The sequence below is a fragment of the Microcebus murinus genome, chromosome 23 (assembly GCF_040939455.1).
Source record: "Microcebus murinus isolate Inina chromosome 23, M.murinus_Inina_mat1.0, whole genome shotgun sequence".
Lineage (NCBI taxonomy): Eukaryota > Metazoa > Chordata > Mammalia > Primates > Cheirogaleidae > Microcebus > Microcebus murinus.
The window spans coordinates 14,606,099-14,623,448 of NC_134126.1; the positions used below are offsets into that span (position 1 = coordinate 14,606,099).

General features: G+C 36.5%; 1 protein-coding gene across 1 annotated transcript in view; it reads right to left on the bottom strand.

Annotated features, from left to right (window-relative positions):
* Positions 1-17,350, bottom strand: part of RGSL1 (regulator of G protein signaling like 1) — a 64,906-nt gene that overhangs the window by 4,599 nt on the left and 42,957 nt on the right. Inside the window, exons 15-18 of the mRNA XM_075996997.1 lie at positions 16,407-16,533; positions 6,505-6,682; positions 1,889-2,027; positions 1,522-1,646 (exon numbers count right to left, since the gene is read on the bottom strand). Coding sequence (XP_075853112.1) covers positions 1,522-1,646; positions 1,889-2,027; positions 6,505-6,682; positions 16,407-16,533 — 569 coding nt within the window. The remainder of the gene's footprint in view (positions 1-1,521; positions 1,647-1,888; positions 2,028-6,504; positions 6,683-16,406; positions 16,534-17,350) is intronic.

The window sequence follows — 17,350 nt, forward strand, 5'->3', positions numbered from 1 at the left end:
TGTCCGGGCATCAGACTATGAGATCCTTGTGTAACCCCACCTGGTGCAGCCAGGGCATCTGGCTGGTCCCCTCTCAGGTCCGGATCCTTGCTTTCCATCCTGCCCCTTCCTGACAGCCTTGACCCCTCACCCTCTTCCCAACAGGCTTTTCTCTGGAATAGACCCTGGTTCCTCATGAGAACTCAGACTCGTGTAACCCGAGATAATATATGTGAACACAATTTGCACAACTTACATCTCTTTGTAAGTGCGTAGGAAGGCAAGTAAAGAAATAACTGCATGAGGATCAATCAGGGATCCAAAACTTTCCGAAAGTACCTATACTCTTTCTAAACACGTTTAGGAACAGCTGAACACTGACTTAAGCCAGGAGAAGCGTATGTATCTCAGAGCTCCCTGAGTCTCCTAAAGAGAAATTCTCACATTGAATTTCTATATCTTCCTGGTTAGGAGGACTAGAATTAAGTGCTAGATAATGATTAGTGTTCTAAGGGCTAAATTGCTTATCTTAAACTTAGATTTCTGTATTTATTTTAATTCTGCATCAAATAACCTATTATTTTAGGGATTTTAAAATAAAGGTTGGCAATTGGTAAGCAACCTTTATACACTTCTATCTTAATAATCTGATATTTTTTTTGTGGGAGAGGGGAACAACCCCTGAGAGCTGGAATCACATGATAATCTAAGTATCCTGATTAACCTTGTCTGAGAAAATTGCAGTGTCCTCTGGCCCTTACGATCCAAGGTGTTGCCATTTACCCCGTGGAGGATGTGAGCTGCAGCTATGGTAGACTAGCTAGGGTAGGAATAAATAACCAGCTGGGAGAACTTAAGCCAGTCTCGCAGCTCAAACCTTGACAAGACTGCTTAGGAACCAACCAGTGGCCACAGATTGCATTTGATCTGCAGATATTTTGCTTGTTTCATTTTTGCTTTTTGGCCTTTGCAGGTTCCTCACCATGTTTTAGTCTTGAGTTAGTTGCCACATTTGCCACTTTCACCTTGGGAGAGATGACACAGAATTTTGAACTTCTAGCTCCTCTTGAACATTGATATATGTAGCAACTGTGCCCCCTTAGTGGGAATTGTGGGAATTTGGGCATAACAGAGCAAAAACTCTCTCAGCTTCCTTCCTTCATGAGGCTCCTTAAGCACAAGTAGTTGTGTTAACCTTGGCAGCATTTCTTCCAAAGTGGCTGTGGTTTGCCTTTGACCTTAGGTGAGAATCCCAGGCCTGAGAAAACCTCACATACTTGTTCCAAACAAGCACAAGAAGAGGTGAGGTGGGAAACCAGGCATTCTGGTTCCCAGAAAATGGCACTCTCCTGTCCATTTTCTGATTTAGTATTTAGTGTTCTGTGTGAGGAATAGAGAGTAGTGAGGTGGATAAGAAAATACCATCTTAGTTCCCACACAAAACTGGAAACTATGAAACAAAGGGTTAGAGGAAAAGAGAAAACTCTCTAGAAGGCTGTGTTTTTAACCTGATGTGACATTCATCGAATAAGAGATAGTTACCTTTTCCAGAAGTACATGACAATGGGGAAGATAGCCATGATAGACGGGTGGAAGATGTTGCGATCCAGATGGCCCTCTGCGATGGCAATAAGGATGGCGTCCTTCTGGGACTCAGTGATATTCACCTACCCACAGAGCGGGAGCCTGTTACTGGCAGAGGCTCCAGGGAAGGCAGAAAACCTCTCTTGGCCCCCAGGACCCTTAAGACCACTTCCTTTCCAAAAAGGAGAAGCTTTTCATGGGGTTGCTAAATAAAGGACATCTAATTGGTCCAGTACTTAGGAGTCATCTGACAATTAGCTTTCAGGGTCCCTGTGTGGGAAATGCTTTTGGCTAAAGGACAGAGTGGAGTGGAAGTCCCCCTTACCCTCAGCTTTGGAGGGATGTCAGAATGCAGGAAGAGCTTCATAATAATGTTCATTTTGGACCGCATTAGGACCACATCATTCTCATTGTATGCTCGGTTGACCTGCAGCATGTGAGCCGAACTCACCAACTCGTTAAATCTAAAAAAGAGGTGTTAGGCAGGAAAACAGCAAGGAGAAAATGAAAGCAGTGACTATATAGGGCACCTGGGCCAGGCTTCTTTCTAGCCTAAAAAAGGCAGGGCCAGTTCTGGGCCAGGTTGTGTCTTCATTCATTCAGTTATAATTTATCCACGGGCAAATACTGAGCACCTACCACATGCCAGATAACATGTTAAGTGTGACTTCAGGTGCATTTCTTCACCACAAATGCCCTCATTTATCCTACCCTCCGCTTCTTTACCCATTCTGGCCCTGTAGCATTTTCGCCTCTGCTGACTTCAAGGCCTATGGCATTTCTTGCTCTTTCTTCTTCTGTGATGACCTGAGGTAAGCCCTGAGATGCAGGTAGGCACCACTCATATAGAACATTTTAGGCAATAGGAGGAGGTTTAGACTTTACTCCAGTGGTAATCAGAAGGCACTGGAACATTTTAGGCAGGAGAGTGATATAGGTTGGGTTACATTTTTAATAGGCTACTCTAGTTGCTATTCAAAAAATAGTTTGTAGAGGGCAAGCGAAGAAGCAGAGGTGAGGTAGTGGGAATTGCAGCAGCAGCAGGTGAGGCTGTTCACTCTGACTGCCATCTCTCTCTGCTCCCCTTGCCTCCCCTTTACATATTTTATTAACTGACTAATCCCTACTTACTCTCCAAAATTCAGCTTAGGTGACCTGTCTCCCAAGAAACCATACCTGAGAACCTTCAGTTGTCTAAATGCACTTCCTGTGCCTGATTCTCCTATAGTACCTTATCATCCTGAGACACTTTCTAACTTTTATTTGTGTCTGCCATCCCCGTTAGTTTGTGAGATATTGAAGAATAGAGAGCATGTCTTAGTTGGTTTTTGTATCTCCAGTATCAAATTCAGTGTCCAATAAAAAGTAAGCAATAAAAATAATTGAAAAACCTTTAGCTCAACTAAGAAAAAAGAGAGAAAACCCAAATAAATAAAATCAGAAAGAAAAAAGGAGATATAACACTGAGACCACAGAAATGCAAAGAATAATTGGAGACTATTATGAACTATACTCCAACAAATTGGAAAACCTAGAAGAAATAGATAAATTCCTGGACACATACAACCTACCAAGATTAAACCATGAAGAAATATAAAACCCAAGCAAAAGAATAACAAATAACAAGATCAAAACTATTACAAAAAGTCTCCCATCAAAGAAAAGCCCAGGACCTGATGGCTTCACTGCTGAATTCTAACAAACATTTAATCAAGAACTAATACCAATTCTACTCAAACTATTTTATCAAACTAAGGAGGAGGAACTACTTCAAACCTCATTCTACCAGGCTAGCATTACCCTGATACCAACCAGATAAAGACATAACAAAAAAAAAAAGGAAACTATGGGTCAATATCACTGATGAACATAGATGCAAAAATTCTCAACAAAATACTAGCAAACTGAGTTCAATAACACATTAACCATGATCAAGTGGGATTCATCCCAGGGATGCAAAGATGATTTAACATAGGCAAATCAATAAACATGTTATATCACGTTAATAGAACCAAGAACAAAAACCATATGATCATATCAATAGATGCTGAAAAGGCATTCAATAAAATTCGACATCCCCATGTAATAAAAACCCTCGCTCAATAAACAGGTATAGAAGGACCAGGCCATGAAATAATAAAGGCCATATATGACAAAACCACAGCCAACATCATACTGAACAGGGAAAAATTGAGAGCCTTTCCTCTAAGATCTGTAATAGACTCACTGTCACCACTCTTATTCAATGTAGCACTGGAAGTCCTGGCCAGAACAATTAGGTGAGAAATAAAGGGCATCCAAACTGGAAAGGAAGAAGTCAAATTAGCCTTGTTCATTGGTGACTTGGTATTATATTCAGAAAATCCTAAAGACTTCACCAAAAAACTGTTAGAACTTATAAATGAATTCTGTAAAGTTGCAGGATACAAAATCAACATACAAAAATCATTGGCATTATGTATGCCAATGATGAACAATCTGAAAAAAAAAACAAACTAAGAAAGCAATCTCATTTATAATAGCTACAAAGAACATAAAATACCTAGGAATTAATTTAATCAAAGAAGGATTTACATAAGGAAAATATTAATGAAAGAAATCGAAGAGGACACACACAAAAATAAAAAGATATTTAATGCTCATGGATTGGAAGAATTGTTAAAATGTCAATACTATTCTAAGTAATTTATCAATTCAATGCAAGCCCTATCAAAATTCCAATGACATTCTTCAAATAAATAGGAAAGACAATTCTAAAATGTATATGGAACCACAAAAGACCCAGAATAGCCAAAGCCATCCTGAGCAAAAACCAAAAAACAAAACCACATATCTGGAGGTATCATGCTACCTGACTTTGAAATATACTATAAAGCTATAGTAAGCAAACAAACATAGCACTGGCATAAAAACAGATAAATAGACCAAGAGAACAAAATAGAGAACCTGATATAATTCCATACGTTTACAGTCATCTTATTTTTGACACAGGTGTCAAGAACACACAATGAGAAAGGACAGTCTCATCAATACATGATGCTGGGAAAACTAGATATCCATATGCAGAAGAATGAAACTAGACCCCTATCTCTCGTCATATACAAAAATCAAATCCAAATGGTTTAAAGACTTAAATCTAAAACCTGAAACTATGAAACTATTAGAAGGAAACATAGGGGAAACATTCCCAGACACTGGTTTGGGAAAAGAATTTTTGTATAAAAAATGTAGGCAACAAAAGCAAAAATAGACAAATGGGATCACATCAAGCTAAAAACCTGCACAGCAAAGGAAACAATCAACAGAGTAGACAACTCATAGACTGGGAGAAAATATTTGCAGACTCTCCATCCAGCAAGGGATTAATAACTAGAATATATAAGGAGCTCAAATAGCTCAATAGCACAAAAACAAATAATCCAATTTAAAAATGGGCAAAACATCTGAATAGACATTTTTCAAGAGAAGACATACAAATAACCAACAGGTATAGTTAAAAATGCTCAATTCTCTCTCTCTCTCTCTGAAGATCATAAATCATAAGAGAAATACAAATCAAAACTACAAGGAGATATCATCTCACTCCAGTTAAAAGACTGACAATGACAAATGTTGGTGAGGATGTGGAGAAAGGGGAATCATTGTACGCTGTTGGTGGGAATGTAAATTAGTGCAGCCACTGTGGAAAATAGTATGGTGGTTCTTCAAAAAACTGAATATAGAACTACTATATGATCCAGCAATCCCAATACTGAGTATACATTCAAAGGAAAGGAAATCAGAATATGGAGGAACTATCTGCATTCCCATGTTTATTGCAGCACTATTCAAAATGAATCAATCTAAGTGCACATCAGTGGATGAATGGAAAAAGAAAATGTGTATATATACACAATGGAATATTATTCAGCTATAAAAAAGAATGAAATACTGTCATTTGCAGTAACATGGATAGAACTTGAGGTTGTTGTATTAAGTGAAATAAGCCAAGCACAGAAAGACAAATATCACATGTTCTCACTCAGGTGTGGGAGCTAAAACAGTGGATCTTATGAAGATAGAGAGTAAATTGGTGGTTATCAGAGTCCAAGAAAGGTAGAGGGAAGATGGAGATTAAGAGAGTTTGATAAATGGGTAAAAATATACAGTTAAATAAAAGAAATAATACCTCTTGATAATCCTATGAAAGAATAAAAAAAAAAAAAAGAAATAAGACCTAATGTTCGATAGATCAATAAGGTGACTATAGTTAACAATAATCTACTGTATATTTCTAAATAGCTAGAAGAGAATATGTTTTTAGCACAAAGAAAAATAAAAAATTTAAGGTGATGGATATCCTATTATTCTGATTTTATATTTACACATTATATGAATGTATCAAAATATTACTTGTACCATGAAAATATATACATCTATTATGTACAATTAAGAAAAAATTAATAGATAGCGCTTTGAGTACAACTTATATAAGAAAAATATATGGACCTTTAATTGTAGATTGACTTTGGCTTTATATCAAAAGGCTGACAAGTGAATTGAGTATAAATTAATACATTTTAACTTAAAAATACCTGTTTAACATCATATGCACGTAACTTTTATTATCATTCTTGGCTTTAACTGAAGAACTATTGGTCCAATAGTGCTATATAAGAGGATTTCTTTCATATTTATAAATAAGGGAGAAAAAATGCTCCACTTCCTGAGAATAAGTAGTGCATTTCAACATTGGAAACTCCAGAATACTGAAGAGCTTTTAGGACCCAAAGAAAAGAATGGTGGAAATTGATAGAGTGGCAGCATTCAGTAGAATTTTTAGAAGGAGACCCCTGCTTGGCAGGCCTGAAATCACTGTGCCTCTTACAGCACAAGCCAGTCTTTGCTGGGCAGCACTACGGAATGAAAAGCCACGAGACGTAAGAGAGGTGGGAAACTTACTTCTCCATTTCAGAAAAGAAATATAAATCATTGACTGCAAAGTTAACGATGATGACCCTGTGGCCATATATGCGGCGCTTTATAAGGTTGGCGTCTCCATTCTCTTGTTCTGTATTCCGGACATTTGTGCCGGTTGGGACTGGACGTCCTGGTGTGTTGGATGGCGATGTGGAGAAATCTGAGAGAGAAAGAGGAAGGAATTACAGTCCGGTTTGATCAAGTCACTCTTAAGGCTGTAGCCTTCAACCTGGGCATAACAAAAATGAAGACAGGAAACTGTGGGCCCACCATTTGGGCCTGTTGAAATAGTCCACTCCCTACTATTGGGCTCAGCCTTTTACTTAGATTTGGAGGACTGCTGAAAAAGCCATCTGCTCAGATGGCATGACAACACAGAAAAAAAAAATAAATAATCAACTGAGCAATGAAGGGGATGTTTTCCTGCTACTTGTCTAATGGAAAGATAATCGCACTGCAGTTATGCCAATCCCTAAGGTTTCTGCAGAGACTGTGAAAACTGAATATGCAGATGTGACACTCAATATGGAGTGTGTGGTTCTAAGGATGCTTATTCAATATTTATTGGGGAAGTAATTTAGGAGTATACTGGGAAAGCACACAAAGAAAAAGCCAAAGCATCAAGAGTAAAGAAGTTTATTAAAGAAACTGTGGGTAGAAAGCCAGAGTGGAAAAGAGATAGGAATGAGTAAAGAGGATCATAGAAGGTTCTGGAAGATTTAGATTGTATGTCAGAAAAATAAGATACTTATTTTAGAAAGTTTCTTGACTAGGATATATCCAAAGAAATTTATCCATAGGGATTCAGGTCAGAGAAAAGAAGAGTTTGGGGCTGGCCCTGATAAGTAGACCCTGGTTAATTGGCCTGGCTTAGTTTAAGAAAATTATTTAATCAAGCTCTAGAATTTACCATTCTTCCTGCAAATCTTTATTTTGGAGTCCTGTTCAGAAATTGTTGATGTGGGATTCCTTTTGGCACCATGTTATAATATGTAGGCTAAGAGGGCAACTACACAACTCCATAAATATCTATGACTTGTTATATCTCAGACCTTGTGCTAGGCCCTAGGATTACCACACTGAATAAGACATAGGTCCTTGCCCTACTATCTTTCAATCTCTCTCTGTTTCTCTCTTTGACTTGAGTTTGAAGGATGAAAGAATCAGGATAACAGTAGAAATTGATATAATAATGGCTAGGAATTTTAGGAACAGAGGGTGCTAAGTCCATGATGTGGGTTAATAGTGAGATCCAGTCATATTTGACTTCTTCCTCTTTCCACATCCAATTAGTCACTAAATCTGTTGATTCTATTTTCTAACTATATTTCAGGTATACCCATTATTTGCCTTATTTGCATCTACAGTTGTCCAAAGCATCATCATCTTTCACTTGACTTACTATAAAAACCAGATAACTGTTCTCAGGGTCAGGACTAGGGTAAGGTGACTGAGGTGCTAGGACATAAACTTTAAGGCAGCACTCACTCTCAAAGGGGTACCAGTGCAGAGCTGGCATTTGCATGGCCCTGAGAGTTGGTGCCTCCTTAGCTTTTGTGCCTTACGTGCCTCACTTGCCTTACCCTAGTTCCAGCCCTGCCTGTTCTTCCTCCACTTAAGTTTGTTTCCTTGCAGTACATTCTCTACATTAGGATGATGATTCCAAAACACAAATTGGATATTGTTACAACTCTGATAAAACTTTTTAAAGGACTTTCACTTCTGTCCAAGATAGGGTATCAGGGACTTGACCAGTATCCTCCTGCCTAAAACAATAAAAAAAAATCAGACAAAATATATGAAACAATTGTTTTTAAGACACTGAATATCAGAGGATTAAGGAAAGTGATCACTGAGATTTGGGGAAAAAATGAGGTGGGCCCTATTCTTGCCCCACTTTATCACCTTGGGAAAGGGTCCAGTCTACAGCCCAGGGAGAGAAAACCCAGACAAAGTGTGGTGGACTCTCTGAATTGAAGAGAAGGAGCTGAGAGTACAGAGAGTCCAATGTGACTAGAGTCACAGGACAGAATTCAAAAAGGAGAGAGACAATTCTGGGAATCAGCAGAGAGGCTTCTCAAGTATCAGCAGCGTCCAGACCAGCTCAGGCATGTAAGGAAACTCCCCAAAGCCAGAAGGAGGGTAGATCATCTGAAAGCATTAGAGAATAGTCTTTGGTGCTCACACAGAGCCAGCAAATAGTGCCTGTTTTCACCAGAAGCTGGAAAAACTCATAATTCAGGAGGAATTTGGTAGAATACCCAAAAAGGTTTTATTTCAGTAGTGGAGAATAGCCCTACGGAGAACATGGCTCTGGATCCACCTAACAAGTTATAAAAGCAAGATCCAATAAAAGAAAAAAATGAAACCATTTTCAAGTAACTTAACTGTATCCCAGAACAAAGTCCAGATATATTTTATAGAAATACAAAAATATCCAATACCTAAAAAGATAAAATTCACAATTCCTGGCAACCAAAGATTTACATACACTGAAAGAAGCAAGGAAACATGACCCATAGTGAGAAGCATAGTTGATCAGTGTAGTTGACCTAGAACTGACATAAATATTAGAGTTAGAAGATAAGAACATTCAAATAGTTATTGTAACTGTATCCTATATTTTAAAAAAATCAAGTAGAGACATAGGAGATATTTAAAAACCCACTGAAAGTAAACTTCTGGAGATGAAAACTACAATGACTAAGATGAAAAATACACTGAAAGGGAATAATGGTGAATTAGATATGTCTAAAGAAAAGATTAGTGAACTTGACATAACAATGGAAACTATCATAAATAAAGCATACAGAGTAAAAAAGTATCTGAGAAAACTGAAGCATATCAGTGAACTGTCTGAAAACTTTATTTGGACAAAATGCATGTAATTGGAGTCCATAAAATGGTGACAGAGAGTATTTAGAGAAATAATAACCTAAAATACATACGATGAAAACTACAACCACATAGATCCAAAAAGCTCAACAAACTCAAAGTACAAGAAACATAAAGAAAACCTCACCAAAACATATCGTAATCAAAATTTTCAGAACTAATAATAAAGAAAAAAGTCTTAAAAGCAAAGAAAGAACAACATATTACATATAGAGGAACAAAGATAAAGATCACATCAGATTTCTTGCTGGAAACAATGCAAGAAAGCAGATAGTCCCACATCTTTAAAGCATTAAAAGGTAAAAATCTGTCCATCTAGATTTCTATACTCATGAAAATATCTTTTAAAGATGAAAGCAAAGATACTTTTAGACACACAAAAGATGAAATAATTCATCACTGGCAAATTGCATTACAAGAAATGTTAAAGGAAGTCCTTTAGGCAGAAGAAAAATGTTATCAGAGGAAAATACAAATCTACACAAAGAAATGAAGACTAGCACAAATGGTGGCTTAATGGTAACTATAAATAAAATATATAAATTTTTTAGTTATTTAAATCTCTCTAAAAATTAATTGTATATTTAAACAAAAATAATAACAGTGTGTTGTGGGATTTAAAATATATGTATAAATAAAATGTATGGAAATAATATTATATAGGCCATGAGGGGAAAAATGAAAATATACTATTTTAAGGTTCTTATACTACAGGTTGAATATCCTTTATCTGAAATACTTGGGATCAGAAGTGTTTTTGGATTTTGGATTTTTAAAATATCTACATATACACAATGAGATATCTTAGGGATGGGACTCAAATCTAAGCATGAAATTCATTTATGATTCATATACCCTTTATACACACAGCCTGGAGGTAATTTTATTTTTTCCTTGGGAATAAATTGTGTGTTATGCATATGTGTTTTGACTGCAACCCATCACATAAGATTTGGTGTGGAATTTTCAATTTGTGGCATCATATCAGTGCTCAAAAAGTTTTAGATTTTGGAGCATTTTGGATTGTTGGATTAGGGATGTTCAACCTGTATATGCAAAGTGATACAACAGCACTTGAAGGTAGACTGTGCTACCATGTTTCCCTGAAAATAAGACCTACCCAATAAGCCCTAGCAGGATTTCTAAGTATTTGCGCAATAGAAGCCCTACCCCGAAAATAAGACCTAGTGATGGGCGTGGCTACTCAGCGTATCTGCACAACCCACACACTTCATCGATGAGCGGTAAAGAAGACGAGCAGCCCTTCTCATCTGCCCCATCATGACAGCTACTATCCGTGCTACTATCCCAGAGGTGACCGGAAAGGTGCAGGCTGCTCCACCAACAAGGTTGGCTCCCCTTGTAATGTCCCGGCCATCCTGTGCATGCTGCAAGCTGAGGCTTTGAGGGGAAAATAACACATCCCCTGAAAATAAGCCCTAGGGTGTCTTCTTGAGGAAAAAATTAATATAAGACCCTGTCTTATTTTCGGGGAAACATGGTAAGTTAAAGATGTTTACTATGAACCATAAATCAACCAATAAAATAACAAAATAAAGAGTAATTGCTAATAAGACAACAAAGGAGATAAAATGGAATCGTAAAAAATATTCAGTCCAAACAAAGGCAGCAAAAGAAGGAAAAGAAGAGTAAGTACAGATAGGGTAAATAGAAAACAAGTAGTAAGATAGACTTAAACCTAACCATATCAGTAATCACATAAAATGTAAATGATCTAAATATCCTTATTAAAAGGCTTTAGGTTGTCAGGTTTTTTTTTTTTTTTTTTTTTTTAAGCAAGACCCAACTACATGCTGGCTATAAGAAAAGCACTTTAAATGTAAGGCACAAATAGGTTATAAATGAAGGAATGGAAAAATATATGCATGGTAAAACTAATCTAAAGAAATATGGAGTGACTATTTTATTTTATTTTATAATATTGACTATTTTAATATCAAAGTAAATTTAGAGGAAGGACTATTACCAAAGATAAAGAAGATTTTTTCATAATAATAAATGGGTCAATTAATAGGAGAACATAACACTCCTAAATGCTCATGACCCTCACAACAGAGCTTCAAAATATATAAAGTAAAAATTGATATAACTACAAGGAGAAATAGATAAATCCACAATTATGATTAGATATTTCAATATCCTTTTCTAAAAAATTAATAGCACAAGTAGACTCAAACAACATTATCAGTCAAAATGATCTAACTTTAGAATACTACACTCTCCAATGGCAGAATATGTATGTTTTCCAAGTGCACATGGAAGATTTACAAAGAAAGACCATATTTTGGGCTATAAAATGTGTCAATAAATTTAAAGGGAGTGAGCTCATATAAAGCATGTTCTGTAACTACAATGGAATTAAATTGGAAACAAAAGGAAGATATCTGGTAAATCCATGTTTAGTTTTTATTTGAAAACTAAATAACATACTTTTAGATAACCCATGAGTCAAGGAAGATATCAAAAGGACAATTAGAAAATATTTTGAACTGAATGTAAGTGAAAATACAACCCATCTGAATGTGCAGGATGTCATTAATTTGAGAGAACAACAAAATTGGAATACTTACACCACTTCTTTCCAAACTTTACTATGATGCTATAGTGATCAAGATAGTATCAATGTAAAGATAGACACACATGTCAATGAAACAGAAATATAGAGCACATAAATAGACCCAATTCATATTTGACTATAAAGCTTCTAGAAGAAAATACAGGGGAAAATCTTATTAACCTTGGGTTAGGCAAAGATTCTTAAATAAGGCACAAGGTGCACAAACCTTAGAAGAAAAAACTGATAAAATGAACTTCACCAAAACTAAAAACTTCTCCTCTTCAAAAGACACTGTTAAGAAAATAAAAAAGCAAGCTACCAACTGGGAGAAAATATTGGCAAAACATGTATCCGTCAAAGAATGTAACCAGATTATATAAAGAATTCATATAACTCAATAACAAGATGACAAATAAATCAATTTTTAAAATGGGCAGGAGATTTGGACAGATATTTCACTAAAAATTATAGTATTGGATGGCAAGCAAGCACATGAACAGATGCTCAACACCGTTAGTCATTAGTTAAAATATAAATTGAACTATAATGAGATGGAGTTACATGAACTCTCGAATGGCTAAAATAAAAAAGACTGGTAATACCAAATGTTGGTGAGGATGGTGAGCAACTGAAACTTTTTTACAGTGATGGTGAAAATGCAAAAATGGTACAGCCACTTTGGAAAACGGCCTGTCAATTTCTTATAAAGTTAACATACACTTACCACATAACCCAGCAATTCCGTTCCTAGGTATTTACCCAAGAGAAGTAGCATGCATCCACACAAAGACTTGTACTTTAATATTCATAGAAGCTTTATGCATAATAGCTTCAAAGTGGAAACAACCCACATTATCTATCAATTGGTGAGTGCATAAATCAGGTGTGGGGAACCTGTGGCCTTAAGGCCACATGTGGCCTTCTAAGGTCCTTAAGTGCAGTCTTTTGACTGAATCCAAATTTTACCAGACAAATGCTTTTATTTTTATTAATACATTTTTGTTCATCTTTTTATTCTGTTTTTAAAGCGAACATATTTAAAATACCAAAGAATAAAATAAATTTCAATGAAATAATCCTCCCAGATTGACCAGCACAATTAGAACATTAGCAAGCTATAAGGGCTAAATCGACAGCTGCTACACTCATAATTTAGTTCTGTTAATAACTTCCCCTGCCTGACTGGCACCACTACTGCACGAGGCTGGTTGGTGAGAGTTTATGGGGGTCAAGAATGCTAGTCGGTTATCAGCTTTTGACAATGGTACACTGTGTTTCTGTTTGAGGTGGAATTTGTGAGTAGTTGCACAGTTACACAGTGTTTTTTAATTCTCTTTGCTTAACAGACAGAATTATGTCATCATGTCAAAGAAGACCAAGAGAATGCTGAAGAACACAGATTTTTTTTTACTGAGGATTGGGAATTGCACTATTACCTTGTTTCTGCTAAAGATAAGATGATTTGCTTGCTTTGTGATACTGCAACATCAATGTTAAGGAAATTCAATGCTCATCAGCCTTTTAACATGCATAAGGACCACAAATATTTTAAATTAGAGGGAGAAGCACTAAACGTTGTAATGCAGAAATTAAAAGATGAAAAGCAAAAGCAAAGACAGTTCTTTCAAGCAGCAATAAGACCTGGAAAGAATGCCACTGAAGCAACTTATAAAGTAGCTTATGTACTGGGAAAAAAGGGAAGCCATTCAGTGATGTAGAAATTGTGAAAGAATGCATTGTTGAAGTTGTTGGATGTTTAGACTCCAATAATGTTTCAAAGTACAAGCAACTGCCTCTTTCAAGGCAAACCATAACTGATAGGCGGTATGAATTAGCCTTTAACTTAACAGAACAACTTCATACGATACTTCAAAAGGAAAATATATATTATTCACTCACTTTGGATGAATCAACTGATACTACTGACTTGGCACAGGTTTTACACTTTGTTCAGGTCATAACAAGATTTCCTTTGCTATGAAGTGTTACTTGCTTTGGGCACTCTTGCCAACAGAACACAGGGAATAGATATCTTCAACAACTTTCAAGGTAAATGTTGTGAAGTTGGACTGAGTTTTTGGTTAATTTAGTGTGTGTATGTACAGACAGTGCACCTTCCATGACAGGAAAACATGAAGAATTTATTGCACAGATTGAAATAAAAAGTATTAACAGATCCAGATGCTCTCATTGCTTTTCATTGTTCTTGCATCAACAAAATATCTGCGTTAAAGCTACTATTTTAAGTGCACAAGTTATAAGTATTGTTAACTATATTCATGCAAATGCAACACGGTATTGTCAGTTTTGTAACATGCTGAAGTTGAATGATGAGGTATTCAGTGTGGATTTGCCATGTCATTCTAAATTGTGTTGGCTATTGCAGGGACAGGTGTTGGCCACATTTTATCTCTATGAGGACAAATAGTTAAATTTTATTTATTTATTAATTTTTTTTTTTTGAGACAGAGTCTCACTTTGTTGCCTAGGCTAGAGTGAGTGCCATGGCGTCAGCCTAGCTCACAGCAACCTCAAACTCCTGGCTCAAGCAATCCTTCTGCCTCAGCCTCCCAAGTAGCTGAGACTACAGGCATGCGCCACCATGCCCGGCTAATTTTTTTCTATATGTATTAGTTGGCCAATTAATTTCTTTCTATTTATAGTAGAGACGGGGTCTCGCTCTTGCTCAGGCTGGTTTCGAACTCCTGACCTCGAGCAATCCGCCCTCCTCGGCCTCCCAGAGAGCTAGGATTACAGGCGTGAGCCACCTCGCCCGGCCGAATTTTATGAAGAACAGAATCAGCAACGTGAATTATTGAAAGAAGATTTCTATAAGAATGTAGTATTTCTGAGTGATATCATGCCAAATCAAAACGACTTGAATATTTCTTTGCGAGGTAAAACTAAGTCTATATATGATATGTGGCTAAAAATTCAAGCATTTCGAAAATAGCTATCATTTTTCAAAACACTTCTTCAAAAGGAAATTTCAGATGAACATTTTCCCCAGTTAGTGAAGGTCATTGATGATCAATATGATACATGTGAATCATTTGAAGAATACACAGCTGTTATAGACCTAGTAATCGGAGAATACAATGAATTCACTGACTTGGAGAATCATGACATCACACTCAAATTGGCATTTTGGCCTCACCTAGTTGACATCACCAAGGCACCTAAAGAACTACAGATGGAATTGATTGATCTCTGAGAAGATGAAATTTTAAAGTAATTGTTTGATGCTAAGAAAGATCCAATTGAAATATGGAATAATGCCTTCGGCAGCATGCCCCCAAAATGCTTTCTTATTTTTCAACCACTTATTGCTGCAAATCTGCATTCTCCTACCTAACTCAAATCAAGATGCCCTGAAGGTCACAAATGGCTGATACCCATCTAGAGGATCAACTGAAACCACGGACCTCCATGCTGCAACCAAATATTCAAATGCTTTCCAACAAAGAGCACACACAACAAAGTCATTAAAAGATTAGTTAATTTAAAAATTAACAAATAGTTTTCATTTTTTTTGAAATTATTAAGTACATAGTAGTTAGACTTTTTTGCAAAATAATGTACATTTTTAAGTATATCTGATTGAAGTTTCTTGAATGTGACTTTATTACAGCTAAATGAATGCAAACTTCCAACATGAAAGGGTTCCCTAGTAAATAAATTATGATATGGGACAATGGAATACTACCCAGTAATAAAAAAGAATGAATTACTGATACATACACTACTGTATCTCCAGTGCCTGCCATGTAGTAGATTCTCCAAAAACGTGCTGAGTGAGTGAATTAATGAGTAAAGCAGTTGAATAAATCCATACAATGGACACTTTATGGCAGTCAAAAAAACAAGGCAGATATATGTATACTGACATAAAATGATGTCCAAGATACATTATTTAGTAAAAAAAAAAGCAAGTTATGAATAGAGCATATGGTGTCAATTTTATGGGAAAAAATAAATATTAAGATATATATAGAAAAATAGTCATGAAGTAGGTTTACAAAGCATTAACAAATTTCTCTCTTGAGGGATTTTCACTTCCACACCATATATTCCTGTAATTTTTATTACCTCTTTATTAAAAGTGTGTATTAATTATTAATTATAAGCAGAAAAATTTTAAAATAATTTTTAAAGACAAAATCAAACAACAGAAGGAGATAGTTTTGTAAAATGTGAGATCTCATGGTGCCTTATTAGATTAGACATTCTCTAGGGGTCCCTGAGCAAAGGAAAGCTACTGGGCTTGGCTTTGCAAGCCCTGGGGTTTTTGCTAGGCTCTAGGCTGCCACAGGCATGACATAAATCAATAAGCTTTGCAGCTTCTTATCTGGGCTAACCCTGGTGGCTAAAATATCAACAGGGAATGGTAGTAAACAGGGAAATGACTTACTTTCTCTGTGTTGCAGTTCCAGGTGAAGATAGTCTTCCAATTCCTGGCGCTTACTAGGATTCAACATAAATCTGCGGTACTTGCAAAAGCTCCTGATAAAGCTGGTTATTTTCAGCCAGCCCCTCTTCTGGGGAAAGAAAGAGGAATGTGACACATTCGTTAATATAGCTGCTGTTCACTGAGAGTGTACTATGTACCAAAACTTGGCTTTCATTACATTTCATACTCACAACACCTCTCTAAAGGAACAATCTTTAGTTCCAATTTAAAAGTGAGAAAACTCAGAGCAGAGAGCTTGTAAACCTGCCCCAGATTAAGTAGCTGATGGGTGGAAGATTCTGGCTCCAACCAGGCATAGCTGGGGCCATTGCCCATGTTCCTTCTACCACAATCTTTCAGCAGTGAAGATCTGAGATGCCACAATTGGGAGGGAAAGTGTGAGAGAGAAAAACAGGGAGGAACAGAGGACAGAAATAAGTGCAATTCACAAGAAAGGAATAGTGGCTCAGACAGATTTTGAAATGTTGAAGAAATAAGAAAAAGAGCAAAAGCATTTCTAAGCATTAAAATATATATAAAATTACATGCACCTACTCATACACACACACGCAAATGCATTTTATGTTTCTTCATCTGTTTCTTAATATGTACCCAGTGGCCAATTTCCAGTTTATTTGCCCCTCATGAAATTGACATTTAGAGCCAGAAAGAGTCTTGTTGATTAACTAGCTCAGTTGTCTCAGTCTATAGAGAGGGACCTCAATGTAAGCATGGCTTTAGACAGCCAGCAGGGAAGTACAAAAAGCACTGATTTGGGGTCAGAAACTTTGAGTATGGAGCCTGGCTTCTAATTGTGTAATTTGGGTGAATTTACTTAACCTGTGTCTCAATATCTCTGTGTGTAATATAGAAACCTTCCGATTGCAGTGTGGCTTTGTGATTAC